The sequence below is a fragment of the Capricornis sumatraensis genome, chromosome 8, assembly GCF_032405125.1.
Source record: "Capricornis sumatraensis isolate serow.1 chromosome 8, serow.2, whole genome shotgun sequence".
Classification (NCBI taxonomy): Eukaryota; Metazoa; Chordata; class Mammalia; order Artiodactyla; family Bovidae; genus Capricornis; species Capricornis sumatraensis.
In genome coordinates this window covers 98,675,868-98,695,808 of record NC_091076.1, presented here as the reverse complement: position 1 = coordinate 98,695,808, position 19,941 = coordinate 98,675,868, and the positions used below count along the sequence as shown (strand labels likewise).

The following is a 19,941-nucleotide window of genomic DNA, read 5'->3' as shown; positions in this document are numbered from 1 at the left end:
AAAACAATATGGAGGTTCCTCAGAAAACTAAGAATCGGATTTCCATATAATCCAGCACTCCTGTTCCTGGGCATGTATCTGTACAAACCTGTAATGTGAAAAGATACATGTACCCTAATGTTCATAGCAGCACTAGTCACCACAGCCAAGACACAGAAACAACTTAAACGTCCATCAGCAGATGAATGGGTGGATATAGAAGATGTGGAACATATACGCAATGGAACATTACTCAGTCGTAAAAAGAACAAAATAATGCCATTCGCAGCAACATGGATGCAGCTCGAGATTATCTTACTAAGTGAGTCAAACAGAAAGACAAATACCATATAATATCACTTCTACGTGGAATCTAAAATATGACAAGTGAACCTGTCTACTGAGGGGGAGGGAGGCAGAGGCTCAGCTGGGGTTAGCAGGTGTCAACTTTCATATGGAGAATGGAGAAACAAGGTCCCACTGTACAGGATATTTGTCAGTACCCTTTGACAAACCATAAAGGAAAAGAATGCATGTATAACTGAGTCATTGCTGTAAAGCAGTAATTAACACAACTATACTTCAACTGCAAATCAACTATACTTTGATTTTTGAAATAGTAGTAGAGACTGAGAATAGACTGGGATGCACTATGGCAGTAATAAAATGAGGTGTGAACAAGTCTGAACTCTAGCCAGCATTCCAGACTTGCATTCAAATTAGGACAAGCGTCACAATGAGGGTGGTTCAAAAAGGTAACAGACAAAATTTATCTTTTTAATTGGATTGGACAGAAAAGCCATAGTTACCATTTCTTCCCGGGTCCTCATTCTCATCATTTTTGAACGCAACTGAACTCTATAATCATCATAATATTTTCGGGCACGAACAATCTGCTGTCGATTTTCTTTTATCTTTGATTGGGTCAATTTCTGCCTATGGATTCGGTCCTTGAAGTCTTGCTACGGGAAAGGAAAAAGAGGTAAGGACAAGAGGAAGACAGACTCAGGTTTTCATCGGCCCTGCTCCCCATCACGATGTCTTCGGGCAGCAAGCTGGCTGTGGAGGGCCCGTGGTCTGCTGGCTGCACAGAGCGTGGCCCCCGGAAGCCTGCCAGCCTTTGTTGGTAGGTTCGTCATCGGAGTCAGAAGAGCTGCCCCACAGCCCAGTGGTTAAGATTCTGTGCTCCCACTGCAGGGGGCATGGGCTCCACCCCTGGTAGGGGCAGTAAGAGCCTGCCTGCCATTGTGTAGCCAAAAAAGCGGAAAAAGAAGAGCCATCTCCACTGAGCCCCTCTCAAACGAGAATCTCATCTCCCTGTTCCTCCAGGAGGTCACCTAAGTAATACCCAGATGCCCACTTAAAAGGAGTAGAAAACTGGTACTCTCAAAAGATGCAAAACTAAGGAAATCAGGTGATAACTTAGCAAAGTAGTGAGGATGAAATGAAATCATGAAGGAAAAGCCTTCAGACTACCTGTCCAGACACGCGTGTTCTTCTCCCCAGCACGAGTCCCACATGCAATTCCTGATGCTTCCCCTTCCTTCTTAGGAACTGTTGAGTTTCAGTTCTCGCTGCCTGTCTACTGGAGAAGGAAATGGCACCCCACTCCAGTACTCTTGCCTGGAGAATCCCCATGGACAGAGGAGCCTGGCAGGCTACAGTCCATGGGGTTGCGAAGAGTCGGACACAACTGAGCGACTTCACTTTGACTTTTCACTTTCATGCACTGGAGAAGGAAATGGCACCCCACTCCAGTATTCTTGCCTAGAGAATCCCAGGGACGGGAACCTGGTGGGCTGCCATCTATGGGGTTGCACAGAGTCGGACACGACTGAAGTGACTTAGCAGCAGCTTGTCTCTATACTCAGTCTCTTCCTCTGGCTTATTACTGTCTTTGATCTCTGTCCTCTCCCTTCATGATACTTAAGAGGATAACATTATCTAGTATACGACTGTTAGCCCAAATTATAATGGAGGCATAAATAACCTCAACTTTCTATTTGGGACCTGAGAAAGAAGGGAGAGGACAAAACAAACACTTGAGTTAACCACCTGGTACCCTGAAGGGGCTCATAGGTAGAGACAGACCTGGATTAAAATCTAACCTTGCCCTTGCTGATTATGGCGAGGCTGAGGGCAGGTTAACATTTCAAAACTTCAGTGTTTTCATTTCACAGAAAACATCTCTTTCGTGTTACTATGGAGACACTGTATAGGGAGGGAAGTTCAGGAGGAAGATTCAAGGTGGAGGGGACATATGTATACCTATAGCTAATTCATGCTGATATTTGGCAGAAAAGAGCAAAATTCTGTCAAGCAATTACCCTCCAATTAAAAAATAAGTTAGAAAAAATAAAACTGTGTTTACGAAGCACCTAGTACCTTACCCTCACGTCAATGTTGGTTAAAGACCTAAATGCTTCCACAGGCAAATGCTGGAAGTATGAGTCAGTAGGGATATTGCCTGGCTAGTACAAATGAAAGTAATTAATATAACTTACAAATTCAAAGATATAATACCCGGTTTGCTCTTGACATACCAGTCTCTTGTTATGTTCATATTCTTTCTTGATAAGCGCAGTAAGGAGGTCATGCCTTCTCAAGGCTTCTTCTATCTTTAAGTGGGATGGAAGAGGAGGAGGTTAATAATTCTATTCACTAGATTATCAAGGATAAGCTCTGCCTCTTTTTGCTTTGTATTTCTATGCTTAATTGACAGTTATCTTACTTCATCCTGGAGTTTCTTCTTTGACTGATTTTCTCTATATGCGTCTTTTTTGAGTTGTTCAACCTGTGCGATTTGCTGTTTCCACATTTTGCTTAGTGTTTGGCCAGAAACATAGAGAAATGGAAACTGCTCCAGCATCAGGGGCAGGAGACTGTGTTCATTCACTTTCACTGCAAGGTAAAAAAAATTTTAATCTGAGAAACTTGCTGACAGCTTTTAAGAAGAAATCTCATTCAACCTTCAGTCAAAGCTTATCTACGTGATATGGCTCTGAGCCTGAAAAGAACAAGTCTAAAAGTATGTTATTACTTTTGCATTCCTTTTCTGATTGGGACAAGCCACCTACTAGTAAGGCTGAAAATAAGCTCAACATTTCTGACTGAGGACATGCTGGTCTTGTGAAGTCCATCCTAACTGCTCAGCTGATTCAGTGCCTGGGGTGGATGCTGTGTGTGGTTAAACAGACTCTCCAACCCTCCCGGGAGGGAAAGTCTGTGTCTAATAGGATGTAGTTAAAGGTCAGTGGTCTTTGAAAATGCACCTCGGTGCCAACTGTCAATATGCAGGAGCTGGATAGGCCCTCTGCTTGCTTTGGAGCATCCCTTTGGTTCTACCAAACTTCCCAGAAACAAAGAAAAGGCAGCCAGCACTTAGTGAACAGAGAGAGCTGAAGCTGGAGCAGCAGGTCATAGCCAGGGCACTCCTCTGTGCCAATGTACTGGCATATACTTAAGAGTTTTAAAAGAAATGCCTCATTTAAGAGTTTTATCTCTCTTTATAGAAATTTAGCATACGGCAGAGGCAGAAGAGGGCAGTTTGTCCAGCTCACTGGTAGATGTTAGTTTTCAGTGCTGTGTCCTTGGCAGGCAGCACGCACTTTCAAAGTATGCCAGTTTTCCATAAAGTACAATTTTGTGGTTCTTACTTGGAACTGCTTTATTTGGCTTTGGCAAGGCACCTCTTGGACTTGGAGTTGTGGTTTTTCTAGAGTAAATCTTCCAGGGCTGACTTCGTTTTGGAGTTCCTTTATGAACAGCTTCTCTGTATATTTTTTCCTTAGACATAAAACAATAGAATGAGAAGTCCAATAGCTCTTTCATATATTATCTTAAATATTACATATCAGCAAAAATAGTCAACATAATTCCCAACCAAACTACCTTACTCAGACTCTAAGGTAAATACCTCTTTAGTTTCTGGCAGCCCGTGGAGTTTGAAAAAGCACTGAATTCAGGTTTCATAGTTGCCATAGTCCTACCTGCTAAATACGACAACTGACAATGTTCAGTGTTCTGAGGTGCTTGCTTCTTTGACAGGCTTTTCCATGTGGATTACAGAAGTTCTAAACCAATGTTTAGTTATAACCATACTGTATTCTATATCCTGGTTTGTGAACATTTTAGCATAAGCATCTTCTTCCATGCTTTCATTTAGCTTCTGTAACTATTCCTTTGAAAGGCAATGAAACCTTATGCTTTGGGTTTGTTCCAACCAAGCTTAGAACTGGGATTTTCTGTCTTCTCTTACTCTCCCTCTTTAACTTGTCAGCCCAGACTGTCTTTAAAGCCTTGGTGAACTGATAAAACAATAGAAGCCCTTAAAACTGATGGAAGTTTCAGGCAGGCAGGAAAAAACACTAGAGTTTCTGGTACCACAATTTAGCAGCTTGGTTACCCTATGAATAAAAGAAAATCCACATCCATGAAATGAAATTCTGCTTTTTTCTAAGAAGCTAATGATTAAGGTTCTGTTGATTCTTTTTTCCTTTCAAAAAGATCATCTCTATACTTTCCACTGATCTGATCAAATGGCATTTATTACAGTAGAGACTTTTACCCACTGTTTCCTCCTCGTCATTTATTCCTAGAGGTCCAATATTCTCTTGAACTTTATTTCTTCTTAGTTCCTTTTCAAATGCCTCAGTTATTGCCTACAGGGGAAAACGCCATATGATATTATAGTTATTAAAAACATATATATGAAAATGAAGAAAAAAAATCTACCTAAGACTGCCCTTTGAATCACTTTTTTTAAAGTTCCTTTCAGGCTACTGATCAATAAACATTTATTATTTAACAGATACCTAACTGAGACATAAAACTTTACCTAATGTTATTTTTTTGTTCCCACAGTTTGTAATTATTTTGATACACCCTTGGATGGAAGTTACATGTTGAATTACATCCTGAGTTAGTTTTCACCATTATAAAACATACTATAGCAAACAACTTAAATGTTCTAAATTTATGCTACATTTCAAAATCACTATTCCACAGCAGAATCCTCAGAAATCATACATTTTCCTGTTGAACCCTAACCATCTTTCATTCCTGTCTCGGGCATTTTCATCCTATCTGTAACTCAAATGGTCTGTCACATTTAATCCACCTCAAGTTCTCTTTATTTCTAAACCTCTCTCTGAAAATATCAGTCTACACTGATACACTTTCTTAATCCACTGGAGCACTGGGCTATATAAGGTTAGTTTTGTTAGAGTTTCAGGAGTACAAGTTTTATAATGGGGGACATAAAAGCCATGTCACATGATTTTGTCATCCACTCAGCTCAAGAATCTTAAATGCATTTTATGCCTTTAATCAACAGCATGTTCACTGTAGCATCTGGCTGAGGGTAAATAATGGTAATACCTGCTGCCTAGTAACAGTCAAGAGATGGGATATACCTGTGCTTGAAATCGGCGGATATCTGTTTCTTTGGGTTTTCGCTGCCTTCTTCTCTCCATCTGGAATTGTTTGTTTTTGTTAACTGGAGATGGAGAGAGTGAATGAGATCTGGAGGGTGCCTTTCTATGCATGGCAAGTCCTGCAACACAAGAGAGACACATACCGTGAGTTTCTGAGCACCAAAAATGTTAAGCTGGCACCAAATAGTTGATTTTTACCAAATCCAAAGAGACTGTGAACGTGCTAAATGTGCTCTCCTCTAAGTGATTTCTATTTGTATGTTTAATCATACCAAGCAAACAGACAGATGCACATAAATATGTGCTCAAAATGTTTCAAAGAAGTACTAAGTTTCTATATTCACTTTTGGGTTGAAAATGGAGCAACATGTGGAATGCCTGCTGCACACAAAGGCCTATACTTAGTATTCTTGGTAGAGAGAGGGGAAAAAAAAAAAATTAAACCATCCTAGCAGTGTGTCTGCTAACCTTTTACCTATGTAGGTCCTGAGGAGGGGGATGTAAGTGTGTATGTATGTATATGTGTGTGTATATATATACACACACACACACACCTTACCCTCATAAAGCAGCACCTTATATACAGAAGTTATTTAGCCTTTTTAAGCAGTCCTGTTCTTCCCTACTTAGTGATCCAGCCCCCATATTCCACACTGCCTGTGAGATCTAACAAATTACTTCCCTCCACAAACTTTTTTATGTCCCATTGTTTACAGATACATTTAGGAATCTGCTAGTTGTGAAGAGGGGGACTCTGTGCCTTTTTGGAAAAGTAAATAATTCAATACAGCTCTGACATCAAGGAAATTTGAAAGGTTTGATAACTTTCTAAATAAATTTTTCCAGAGAAGTAAAGTGTCCTTGAGCTTTTGTCTCTTTACTCTCTTAATTTAAATCTCTCAAGTAAAACTAACTTGCACAATCTATTTTAAATGGTGTTTTAATAACATTTTTACTATGTCCACAATGTATTCTTTAGAAACTGAAGATCCAATAAACCAAACATTTTAACTTACAATGTGTTTTCAAAATGGTATAACATGCACATTACAGGGTGAGGGTTCCTAGAGATTACCTAAGCCAAATCTCAGGGAAGAGAGGAAATAATCAAGACAAGGAAAAAGTATTCTTAAGGTTAAAAAAAAAAACCAACTGAAAAGTAAGTTCTCGATGAGAAATGGACTGTTTCTAGAGAAACAAGGGATGACCAAAGTAGATAAAAATGAATGCAAAACATGCAGAATTTCAGTTGCTGGAAAATGGGATAGTTATTTGAACAAGCAGTAGGAAGCATCTGCAAAGATGGGGCAAACCGGAAATTGTCATGCATTGCTCATATAAGTACAAATGTGTGCGATCACTTTGGAGGGGAATTTGGCAATGATAAGAAAGTGTAAACCCCTGATCTACCAATTCTGGAAGATGTGGATCCTAGAGAAACTTTTGCACATATTACAAGTTGTTCATTGCAGAACTGTTTGTAGTTATGAAATCTGGAAGCAAAAAACCCCCACATATACATAAATAAAAATACACACTCATATAAATGAGATACACTGTACGAAATCAGTGAAAAGTGTCACTCAGTCACGTCCGACTCTCATAACCCTACAGACTGTAGCCCGGCAGGATCCTTCGTCCGTGGAATTCTCCATGCAAGAATGCTGGAGTAGGTAGCCCTTCTCTTCTGCAGGGGATCTTCCCAACCCAGGGACTGAACCCACGTCTCCCACATTGCAGGCAAGATTCTTTACTGTCTGAGCCACTAGGGAAGCCCTGAGAATACTGGAGTGGGCAGCCATTCCCTTCTCCAGGGGATCTTCCCAACCTAGGGATCGAGCCTAGGTCTCTCCTGGATTGCAGGCAGATTCTTTACCATCTTAGTCACCAAGGAAGCATGAACTCGGTTACACAGTAGTTATGAGTGAACCAGAAGCAGGAACAGATTTTTAAAACAATGTTAACAGGAAAAAAAAAAAGTTGCAGAAAAATATATATAGTATCTATGTAAATTTTAAAAATAGCATATTTAGACAGGTAACACAATGCTGTTAAAGAAAAAAGAGGTGAAATGGGAATTTGCTATATGACTCAGGGAACTTAAACTGGGGCTCTGTAAAATCCTAGAGGGGTGGGATATGGAGGGAGGTGGGAGGAAAGTTCAAGAGGGAGGAGACATATGTATATCTATGGCTGATTCATCAACATTCATGATATTTGGCAGAAACCAACATAATACTATAAAGCAATTATCCTTCAATTAAAACATTAAAAAAAATTTTTTTTTAAGTAAAAAGACAAGGGTGAGAGGGTTCCAGTTCAAGATGTTAATATACAGGCTCCTGAATTCATCTCCTCCAGAGACACTAACATATACTACATATGAATAATTTCCTCTGAAAAGAATCTAGACACTAGATGAGTGACCCAAATGACAAAAAACCCACATCAAAAAGGGTTAGGGCACACCCTCAACTACCAGGAGCCATTAAGAATGAAGAGAGTGGCTAGGACAACCACAAAGATTTGAGAACCAACCAGGAGCTAGGGATGGGCTAAATGCTAAGAGTCCTCTCCTGTGCAAGACTACTCCTTCAGGACTGAGAGAGTGGCTGTTTTACATACTGCTCAGAAACCAACACAAAGTCAGGAAAATGAAGAAACAGTAGAATATGTTCCAAACAAAAGAACAAGATAAAATTCAAACAGATCTAGATGAAACGCATACAGGCTTTACCTGGCCTTGGCTTCTTCGGTCCGTACTCCACAATGCCATCACTGTGCTGAGACAGGGTCTCGTCATTTCCACTTCCCACCTCTTCATTTCCAATATTCTCTTCGGAGCCAGTCTTTTCTTTCATTCGGTCACCCAGGGCACTTTTTAACATCTATCAAGAAAATTCTTTTTAACCTCTGTTACTGATTTCAGCAGAATGCAAGTTGGAAGGATTAGACAGATAAAACCTTTTAAAAGCTTTCTCTGATAATCAGGCACAGGTTCAGGCACAAGTTTTCAGATGCTTATGCAGAGTTTCTAAAGGATATATATCAGTGCCACAGGCTATCAGTTCCAATAACCTTAACAGTAAGTCACATAGGGACTTAATATATTTATTCAATGATATCTCCAAACTACAGTATCTTTTGAAAATCAGAGCTCATCCAATTTTATATCAAAATGTCTTTAGTGACAAAGAGAAACAATACATATGCATCTAAATATATATGGTTTAATGTAATCATTTGTTATTTAATCAGAATTTGATAAAATTTGGATGAATATGTACCAAATCTGGTTATATCATAAAAGGCTAGGAGATAATTTCTCAGCCTATGTCCCATCTGCTTGACTTACAGAAGATTTTCACAGTAACTAAGATAAAATTAATTTTCTAGTTCATTAAGCTTAGCTCTCATCTTAATTGGACAATCTCAATACAGGTAAGACAAAAAAAATTAGACTTGCCGAGTCTAGTTCAGAGAGGCGCTGAGATAGCTTCTCTGATACTGCATGTAATTCTTGTTCTGTTAACCTTTTTCCTGCCCTCTGGGAGAAAGGTGAACCCCAGGATGAGACTGCAGCTCTGTTTTCATATCTGTAATAAAAAGTGATATGACATTTAAATAGACAAGTGTACATTACTTAGTTCAGAACAACTGTAATACATGCTTTGTCAAATGTTTCATACTGGCCTTCACAGCTAAATCTGGAGAGTACACCCTTAACTCTTCACATCCCTTTGCAAACAAACTGTAAACACTGAAGCCTGCAGTACTGTTACCTTCTTTCTCTGGGAAGTTTCCTTGTCCTAGGGCCTCGGTCCCGAGCTGGATACATTTCCTGTTTGCTATCTTTAGACAACTTGGAAGTTAAGGAAACTCTATTGTCTGGTTCCTATTAAAAACAAAGGAGAATTGATTTGAAAAAGACATAAGGAAGACATAAAAAACAACATATTGTGTGTGATGGGAAGGGAGGACCTGAGATAGAAAGCTAGGTCCCTTTATTCTCCATGTTTTGCCTTTTTAAAAAACCCATTTGTCAAAACACTCTACTGATCACCAATGCCAAAGGAATGGAGCAATGTCTGTAAACTTGTCCTCAAAGAAAAAGCATGGCTCAGGATGTCATTCAAATACAAAGGCAAGTGAAGTGGTCTCAAATATGAAAATTTATAGAGGTTATGGCTACACCTGGACAGTGAAAAAATGATCAAATCACAAGCGGAAAGTATTAAAATCATTTTCTTTCATATGATGAAGTCAACAGAAACAGTTCAAAACAAATAGGCAAAATCTCTAAAATATGAATATAAATTCAACATTTTAAACAATGTATATCTTAACTTTGGAGGGAATCTTATGGAAAATATTTCTTGTGGTTAAGAAACATTTGATGTTTAATTAGCTCTTTAATTTCATTTATCTTTTTCTTCTATTAAAGTAAAATTAAATTTAATGCCTTTAAGTAAAAACTATATTATAATCACATTTAAAAGAAACCTTTTTAAAACTGAAGTTAGTGTCCTTCTAAAGAACTGGTTCAAAATGATTATTTCCATTTAACTGCCACTCAGTAAAGAAAAAGAGTATTACCAACAACTCAGAAGCCCTTCCACCACCCCTGCAAGCCCCCTCAAAGTAACCACTAACCTATGATCCCTTTCTCTCTTTATCCGTTCACCCTCTGATCTAAACTGATGCTCAGAATGTTTAGAATGACGGTCACCTAATGCTAATTTACTTTTTTGGTATTGTTTCAATTTTTAATAATGACTGTGTTATCAATTTTTAAATACATCTACCCTTGGCATATACCTGAGTGCTCTTGTTGCTGGGAAAATAGGAACATGATGACTGTATAAAGGAGGCTTTTATTTTCAAAGAAAAGAGTAGAAGCAAACAGGCCAGAATGTTAATAGTAGTTCATGCTGGATTAATAGGAATATGGCTGAAAGATTATTTTTTATACTTTCTGTTAAATAATTTCAATTATTAAATTAGATACATACAGTATGGGTTCTGAAGCTAGAATGCCGGAATTCTAATCCTAATTCTACAACTGCTGTGTGACCTCAGACAAGATTCTTAAACCCTGTATTTCAGTTTCCCCATAAGAAATAAAAATAGTTATCTACTTCAGAGCTGTGTTGTAAGAAGTAATTTATCCAATATTTGTAAAGTATGCAGAACTGTGCCTAACACAATATGAGCACTCAGTATGTGTTGGCTCATCCTATTTCCCCTTTCACAGTCATCCTGCCCGTCTCCCAGGCTAAGAATACGCAGGTGTGTGCAGAGGTGAACTCTAAGAACTACAGTGCTCTCTGGTCAGTGCAGTATTCCTGACTACTATTCTAGCAGAGAGCTTTTAAATAAATCTGTAGGCTTTGGTCCAGCTGAAAGCAAGCTTTTCCACTTACCGTAGAAAATGCCGTGCCTTCTCCGGTAGAATTCATGGCAGGGGAGCAGTGACTTGAACGCAAGTACTCTCTTCCTATGGGGCAGGGAGCTCGAGGCTCTGAAGGGTGGTAAGGGGGATGCAAAGGGACAGCTGACCGGATAGGCTCCCCTAACTTCCTAGCACTTGGGATCACATCCACAGAGGAAATTCCTGCTAGTTGGACAAATCAAAGTGGACATTCAGACATGAATCGTTTCACATATACATATACCCTATACAAACAAGTGCACACACACACTACTTAGAAATACATTTTAAACCTGATTTTAAGAAAAGTACACCGAAAAGACAATGGAAATAGGGACTCATTCTCAATGAACAAGTAGGGACCCAATTAAATCAGGAAGAATATAATTTTAATATTATTATAATAGTTTCCTAAAAAGTTATTTAAAAACAATGAAAAATTACTAAAAACCTAAATGACTTGAATAGCTATATAAATTATGGTTCATCTATACGTTATAAAAATAGTTAGCCATTAACTATGACTTTATATAATACTAACCGTATGAAAATCCTAGAGATAATATGAAATGAGAATATTTTTCAAGTTAATATAATTTGAAGACCACCAACTCATAAACTAATGTATCAGAGACTCTTACGGTCCTAAAGCCTTTGAGAGGATTTAGATAATAAAATAGTGGATGCAAACATATGACCAAAGACCATCTTCAGAAGACATCCAAGTTCACAATTAATAGGAAACATTCACAAATGAGGTCATGTAAAACCAAGAACTGCATTAACTGTAGAGCAACAAAAGTAAAAAGGCTAAAAGCACTGCTCCCGGTCAGCTCCCGCCAGATCCCAGCCACAATCTCAAGAACTCCGTGCATTACTACTCACTGTCTTCAACAAAGGATGTCCTGCTCTTGGACAAAAAACTAGAGGGAGGGCTCAACACTGCTTCTTCTTGTGAGCTAGAGCATGGTAGGGTTGAGGATTTTTTAGACTGCATTTCATTAGGACCTTGGGCACCTAGAAAATATTAAAGGTAAAATTTCTTTATTGCTGTTAGACTAAAAGCTAAAAGTTTAGTATCTTGAGGACAAAAATATCAGAAAATGACATAAATCATAGAACTATGTTGGTCTGATTTCCTGAAATACCAATTACTTTGTCATAGCTAATAGCAACCTGTAGTTCTGTAGCCCAGAATCATTTATGTAACTTAAAAGCAGTTTTACACAATGTTTCATTCCTCCGCTTTAGAAAAGTAGGGGCCAGAGTTGTAGAAGTACCAACTGTTGCACAGGTGTATTTCTGAGCTAGAAGTCTTGGTTGGAACCATAATCAAAGATTTATAGGTCAAACCAATGTTCTGATTTTTTTTCTTTTGAAAAAACATTTGTTTTTATTTATTTGGATGCCCCAGGTCTTAGTCGGGGCATGTGGGATCCAGTTCTCTGACCAGGGAATGAATTCTGGCTCCCTCCATTGGGAGTGCAGAGTCTTAGTCATTGGACCACCAGGGAAATCCCAAGTTTTGTCTAATTTTTGAATGGTTAATATTTTGAATCAGCTCCATATTATTATTATATTACATAGAAAGCAGTACTAAAATAGTTCTGAAATTGAGGCAATACCACTTTGCTAATCTTCCCTGGTGGCTCAGATGGTAAAGCGTCTGCCTACGATGCAGAAGATGTGGGTTCAATCCCTGGGTCGGGAAGATCTCCTGGAGAAGGAAATGGCAACTCACTCCAGTATTCTTGCCTGGAAAATCCCATGGATGGAGAAGCCTGGTGGGCTACAGTCCATGGGGTCGCAAAGAGTTGGGACACGTTGCTGCCTTGGAAATCTTACAATACACAAACTCCCCATAAACAAAATGGATTTCCTCATTTTTGATGGAATTTCTCCTAAAAACTCATGGTTAATTATCATCTAGAACTTTTGTCAGAGTGAAAGTTACACATTTAATTATCTCTCAATCTTCAGATTGTTTTAGAACCTACTGTTTTATCACTGCAGAGATTGTGAACTTCTCTACTGTAAACATTAATAATATTTCAATTAGGGATTTCCTTGGTGGCCTAACAGTTAAGATTCTGGACTTTTACTGCTGTGGCCTGGGTTCATCCCCTGGTCAGGGAACTGAGAACCCGAAAGCTGCATGGCACAGACAAGAAAAAATTATATAAGTATTTATATAATACATACATAATATCTCATTTACAAAAAAAGGGTCCGCAGTAGAACAAATGAGTGAAGACAGAAGCACAAACTTCCCATTATGCAATAAATAAGTCATGGGGATTTAATGTACAGTAGGTAAAAGTTTTAGTTACTTAGTCGTCTCCGACTCTTTGCTACCCCACAGACTAGCCCACCAGGCTCCTCTGTCCATGGAATTCTCCATGAAACAATACTGGAGTGGGTTGCCACTCCTTTATCCAGGGGATCTTCCCAATCCAGGGATCGAATCTGGGTGTCCAGCACTGCAGGCAGATTCTTTACTGTCTGAGCCACCAGGGAAGCCCCAGTGTACAGCATGGTGACTACAATTAATACTGTGTTGAGCAGGCAGTGCCCTGGGTGCCAGAAGCCTCCTCCTCCATGAGCCTGGTTCATGCCAACTGTAAAGCAAACCCAGGCCTTACAGAGGCCTCACCACCGCCTCCCCAACTCCAGTCACAGAGCAGCCTGCCTTGGCCAGGTTTGCATCATGATGAGATCCTGCTGTGTATCTTATTACAAGGTGCTTAGGAAGGGATTTCTCCTTACTCACAGAAAAGGAATAAGGAAGGGAGGATGGCCAAGACGCCAGAGTACAAAGAATCTGAACTCACTTCTTCTCATGGGCACACCAAAACCACAACCATCTGCTGAACAACAGTTGATGAAAAAGATAGGAACCTACCAAAAAAGATCTCTATTACTAAAGACATCAAAAAGGAACCACAGCGAGATGGTAGGAGGGGCAGACTTGCAATAAAGTCAAGTCCCATACCCCAAGGTATGGTGGGTGACCACAAACTGGAGAATAATTACATTGCAGAGGTTCTCCCAAAGGAGTGAGCTCCCTGGCCTGAAGGTCCGGCACTGGGAAGATGAGCCCTCAGAACATCTGGCTTTGAAGGCAAGTGGTGATTACTTTTAGGAGTCCAAAGGGCTGCAGGAAAGAAATTTCATTCTTAAAGGGCACACACAAAATCTCTATTCTGGGACTGGGAACAGAAGCAGTAATTTGAGAGAAGCCTAGGCCAGACCCACTTCCTGAACTCAAGAGTCTCCTGGTGAGACAGGTGGCAGCGGCAGCTCACCCCGGGCACACAGACACTAGTGGCAGCTGTTGTGAGGAACTCCTGCCACGTGGACCTTGGTGCTGGCCAGCATCACTGTGGAATCCTACCTCTAGTTTATTGGCCCCAAGACCTGGCCCTATCCAAAGCCTGTAGGTACCAGTGCTGGGAAACCTCAGGCCAAGCAACTGAGCAGGGACACAGCCCCACCCATCAGCTGATAGGCTGCCTTAAGACCCCCTGAACTTCACCCACCAGTGGGCATGCAGCAGTTCCAAGATCTAGATCTGCTGGCCCTGGCCTCGCGGGAGCCTGCTCTGGCCTCTGGACCAGTTTCTCCCACCAGGGGACAGACATCAGACGCAAGAAAACAAGTCCTGCGGTAGGCCAGACCCCTCCCTGGGACAGCTGGGCCCCGGCCCTGGCCACTAGCAGGCCAGCACAAGCTTCAGAACACCCCAGACCCTGTACCCAACTGTGTCAGGAACTGTCCACACCCAGCAATCAGACACCAGCTCTGGGACCCCTGGGCTCTGCAACCAGACTCCAAGACCTGCTCTGCCCATGTATAGGGCAGCACTAAGCCAGGATCTGGCTTTACCCACCAACCAGCAGGAAACAGCTCTGCAGGCTTCAAGGGTCTGATTCCACCCACCACTGAGCCAGCACTAGCCCTGGGGGTCTCTGAGGTTACACAGTTAGCCATCTTCTGACCAGCCAACCAGCAGCTGGCAGCCTCTGCACAAGGCAAGGCCTGGCAACCAACTGGACCAAGGGCCAACCAAGTGTACCAAACAGCCCACCACAACCAAAGGCCCAATGCAGTCCTCAAAGACACAACTGCTGGAGCATACAGCTCAGGTGACGAGAGGGGGACATGTTGCTGGGATGCATAAGGCATTTCCAACAAAAAGCCACTTCTTCAGTAGGGAAACATAATCAATGTACCAGATACATAAAAATAAAAACAGCAACTTAGGCAAAATACGGTGACAGAACATGTTCCAGACAAAGCAACCAGGTAAAACCTCAGAAGGACTAAGTGAAGTGGAGACAGACGATCTACCAGAGAAGGGAGCTCAGGGTAGTGACTGTGTAAGATGATCAAAGAACTCGAGAGAGCAACGGCTGCACAGAATGAGAAGCTACAAGTTTTTAGCAAAGAGAAAATAAAGAGCAAAACAGAAATGAAGAGTACAATATCCGAAATGAAAAATACACTGAAAGGAATTAAAAATAGACTAAATGATATAGAGGAATGGATCAGCCAGCTAGAAGAGAGTAGTGGAAATCAGGGGCACTGAATGAATTTTTGAAAATGATAAGAAATGACATTTTAATAGATTTCTAGCACAGTTTCATGTGTACTAACAGTCCCATTGTACAGGTTCCAGAAGAGAGAGAACAAGGAGCTGATAACATATTTTAGGACATAATAACTGAAAACTTTCCTCACCTGGGAAAGGAACAGATATCCAAGTCCAGGAAGTGCAGGAAGTCCCACATTACAAGACAACTCTAGTTCTAAGGGTAAAAATTAAAAACTGCTCTTGTTACTAAAAGCAACAAGGGAGAAGAAACAAGGGGATTCCCTCAAGGATATGTGCTGACTTCTCAGGAGAAACTCTGAAGGCCAGAAGGGAGTGACAGGCTATATTTAAAGTGATGAAAGGGAAAAACCTACAACCAGGAACACTCTACCCAGAAAGACTCTCATTCAGATTTGATGGCAAGATCAAAAGCCTTACAGACAAGCAAAAACTAAGAGTTCAGCATCACCAAACCAGTTTTACAACAAATGTTAAAGGAACTCCTCTGAATGGAAAAAAAAAGGCTATAAGTAGAAACATGAAAATTATGAAATGAAAATGTTCATTGGTACAGGCAGCCACACAGAAAAGGTAGGAAATCACCCACACACAAAGCTAATAAGGTTAGAAGACAAAAGTAGCAAAATCATGAATATCCACAGTAAGGAACTGTTGTTTAGTTGCCAAGTCATGTCCAACTCTTTTGCGCCCCCATGGACTGTAGCCTGCCAGGCTCCTCTGTCCATGGAATTTCCCAGGTAGGAATACTGGACTGGGTTGCTATTTCCTTCTCCAGGGAATCTTCCTAACCCAGAGGTCGAACCTGTATCTCCTGCACTGGCAGTTAAGGGATCCACAAAATAATTAGATATAAAATATAAAATCAAAAACAATAACTGTGAGGGGAGGCGTGTACAAATGCAGGGCTGTTAAAAAGGACTTGAAAGTGAGAGATCAGCAACTTAAAACAATCATGTATATATACAGACTGAAATTAATCTGTGAGAAAACAAAAAATACAGTAAGACTGTCTCTTCAATAAGTGGTGCTGAGAAAACTGGACAGCTACATATTAATCAATGAAACTAGAACATTTTTCCACACCATATACAAAAATAAACTCAAAATGGATTATAGGTCTAAATATAAGACCAAAACCACAAAACTCCTAGAAGGAAATATAGGCAGAACCCTTTTTGAAACAATCATACCAATACCTTTTTGGATCTATCTCCTAAAGCAAAGGAAATAAAACCAAAAATAAACAAATGAAAGTGATTAACAAATGAGACCTAGTTAGACTTAAAAGCTCTGCACAGCAAAGAAAACCATCACAAAAAGACAGTCTTTAAAATTAGAAAACATCTGCCAAAGAGATGACTGATAAGGGGTTAATATCCAAAGTATATAAATAGCTCATACAACTCAACATAAAAAACACAAACCCCAATTTAAAAATGGGCAGAAAACCTGAATAGACATTTTCCCAAAGAACACATACAATAGCCACAGGTACAAGAAGAGACTCTCAATACTGCTAATCAGAGAAATGCAAATTAAAACCACAATGAGATTATCACCTCACACTTGTCAGAATGGCTTATCAAAAAGACCACAGATAACAAACGTCAGTGGAGATGTGGAGAAAAGGGAACCCTTGTACACTGCTGGTGGGAATGTAAATTGGTGCAGCAACTGCGGAGAACAATGCCGCAGCTTATCAAAAAGCTAAAAACAGAACTACCATACGACCCAGCACCTCCACTTTTGCTATATATTCAAAATAAAAGAGAACACTAATTTGAAAAGACACGTGCACACCAATGTTCAGAGCAGCAGTATTTCTAACCACCAAGATAAGGAAGCAACCTGTGTCCATTAACGGATGGATAGAAAAAACATGGTTTATGTACACACACGCTGGAACACTACTCAGTCATAAAAAAGAATGAAAAATTTTGCTATTTACAACAACATGAATGGACTTTGAGGGCATTATGCTAAGTGAAGTAAGTTAGAGAAAGACAAATACTATATATGAGATCACTTATGTGTAGAATCTACAAAATAAAAGCAGTGAATGTAACAGAAAGGAAATAAACTCACAGATACAGAGAATAAACTAATGGTTACCAGTGGAGAGAGGGACACGATGGGGATGGGGGTTAAGAAGTACAAACTATTATGTATAAAATAAAGCTACAAGGATATATCATACAACACAGGGAATACAGCCAATATTTTATAACTACGTGTTCAGTCACTCAGTTGTGTCCTGACTTTGTGACCCCACGGACTGTAGCCCGCCAGGCTCCTCTGTCCATGGGATTCTCCAGGCAGGAATACTGGAGTTGATTGCCATGCCCTCCTCCAGGGGATCTTCCCCACCCAGGGATCAAGCCCGGGTCTCCCACATTGCAGGTGGATTCTTTACCATCTGAGCCACCAGGGAAGACCTATAAAAACTACAAATGGAATATAAAATTTAAAAATTGTGAATCATGATGTTGTACACCTGACACTTATATAATATTGTACGTTAATTGTATCTCAATTTTAAAAAAGGTTTAAGAAAAAATACTGTTGTATACTTCAAAGTTGCTAATAGAGTGAATTGTAAAAGTTCTCATTACAAGAAAAAGTTGGTAAGTTTTAGGTAACGAATGTTAATTAGACATACAGACTTAAATTGAAGAAAGTAGGGAAAACCACTAGACCTTTCAAGTATGACCTAAACCAAATCTGTTATGATTACACAGTGGAAGTGACAAATAGATTCAAGGGATTAGACCTGATAGACAGAGAGCCTGAAGAGCTATGGACGAAGGTTCGTAACACTGTACAGGAGGCAGGGGTCAAAACCATCCCCAAGAGAAAGAAATGCAAAAAGGCCAAATGGTAGTCTGAGGAGGCCTCACAAATAGCTGAGAAGAGAAGTGAAGTGAAAGGCAAAGGAGAAAAGGAAAGATATACCCATCTGAATGCAGAGTTCCAAAGAACAGCTAGGAGAGATAAAAAAGCCTTAGGTGAAAAATGCACAGAAATAGAGGAAAACAACAGAATGGGAAAGACTAGAAATCTCTTCAAGAAAATTAGAGCTACCAAGGGAACATTTCATGCAAAGATGGGCTCGATTCAGGACAGAAATGATCTGGACCTAACAGAAGCAGAAGATATTTAAGAAGAGGTGACAAGAATACACAGAACTGTACAAAAAAGGTCTTAATGACCAAGATAACCATGATGGTGTGATCACTCACCTAGAGTCAGACATCCTGGAGTGTGAAGTCAAGTGGGCCTTAGGAAGCATTACTACAAAGTTAGCGGAGGTGATGGAATTCCAGCTGAACTACTTCAAATCCTAAGATGATGATGTTAAAGTGCTGCACTCAATATGCCAGCAAATTTGGAAAACTCAGTAGTGGGCATAGGACTGGAAAAGGTCAGTTTTTATTCCCATTCCAAAGAAGGGCAATGCAAAAGAGTGTTCAGACTACCACACAATTGCACTCATTTCACATGCTAGCAAAGTAATGCTCAAAATCCTTCAAGCTAGGCTCGATTTTAGAAAAGGTTTAAAAATACTTTTTTTCAGTATGTGAACCAAGAACTTCCAGATATCCAAGTTGGATTTAGAAAAGGCAGAGGAACCAGAGATCAAACTGCCAACATCTGCTGGATCATAGAAAAAGGGAATTCCAGAAAAATATCTACTGCTGCTTCACTGACTACGCTAAAATCTTTGACTATGTGGATCACAACAAACTGGAAAATTCTTAATGAGATGGGAATACCAGACCACCTTACCTGCCTTCTGAGAAACCTGTATGCAGGTTAAGAAGCAACCGTTAGAACTGGACACGGAACAACAAACTGGTTCAAGACTGGGAAAGGAGTACGCCGTACGTCAAGTCTGGATATTGTCACCCTGCTTATTTAACTTACACGCAGTGTACATCACGTGAAATATCAGGCTGGATGAAGCTCAAGCTGGAATCAAGACTGCCAGGAGAAATCGCAACAACCTCAGATATGCAGACGACACCACCCTAATGGCAGAAAGCAAAGAGGAACTAAAGAGCCTCTTGATGAAAGTGAAAGAGGAGATTGAAAAAGCTGGCTTAAAACTCAACATTCAAAAAACTAAGATCATGGCATTTGGTCCCATCACCTCATGGCAAATAGATGCAGAAAAAAATGGAAACAGTGACAGAATATTTTTGGGGGTTCCAAAATCACCGTGGACGGTGATTGCAGCCATGAAATTAAAAAACACTTGCTCCTTGGAAGAAAAGTTATGATAAACCTAAGACAGTGCATTTAAAAGCAGAGACATTACTTTGCTGACAAAGGTACATCTAGTCAAAGCTATGGTTTTTCTAGGAGTCACGTATGGATGTGAGAATTGGTCCATTAAGAAGGCTGCATGCCGAAAATTGATGCTTTCCAATTGTGATGGTGGAGAAGACTGAGAGTCCCTTGGACAGCAAGGAGATCAAACC

The 19,941-nt window shown here is 40.1% G+C and overlaps 1 protein-coding gene across 1 annotated transcript in view; it reads right to left on the bottom strand.

Moving 5' to 3' along the window:
* The window catches only part of CEP95 (centrosomal protein 95), a 36,415-nt gene that overhangs the window by 2,258 nt on the left and 14,216 nt on the right, over positions 1-19,941 (bottom strand). Inside the window, exons 7-17 of the mRNA XM_068976985.1 lie at positions 11,731-11,862; positions 10,838-11,031; positions 9,197-9,309; positions 8,881-9,010; positions 8,152-8,302; positions 5,394-5,533; positions 4,551-4,640; positions 3,636-3,765; positions 2,711-2,880; positions 2,523-2,597; positions 789-941 (exon numbers count right to left, since the gene is read on the bottom strand). Of these exons, the coding sequence (XP_068833086.1) occupies positions 789-941; positions 2,523-2,597; positions 2,711-2,880; positions 3,636-3,765; positions 4,551-4,640; positions 5,394-5,533; positions 8,152-8,302; positions 8,881-9,010; positions 9,197-9,309; positions 10,838-11,031; positions 11,731-11,862 (1,478 nt within the window). The remainder of the gene's footprint in view (positions 1-788; positions 942-2,522; positions 2,598-2,710; positions 2,881-3,635; positions 3,766-4,550; positions 4,641-5,393; positions 5,534-8,151; positions 8,303-8,880; positions 9,011-9,196; positions 9,310-10,837; positions 11,032-11,730; positions 11,863-19,941) is intronic.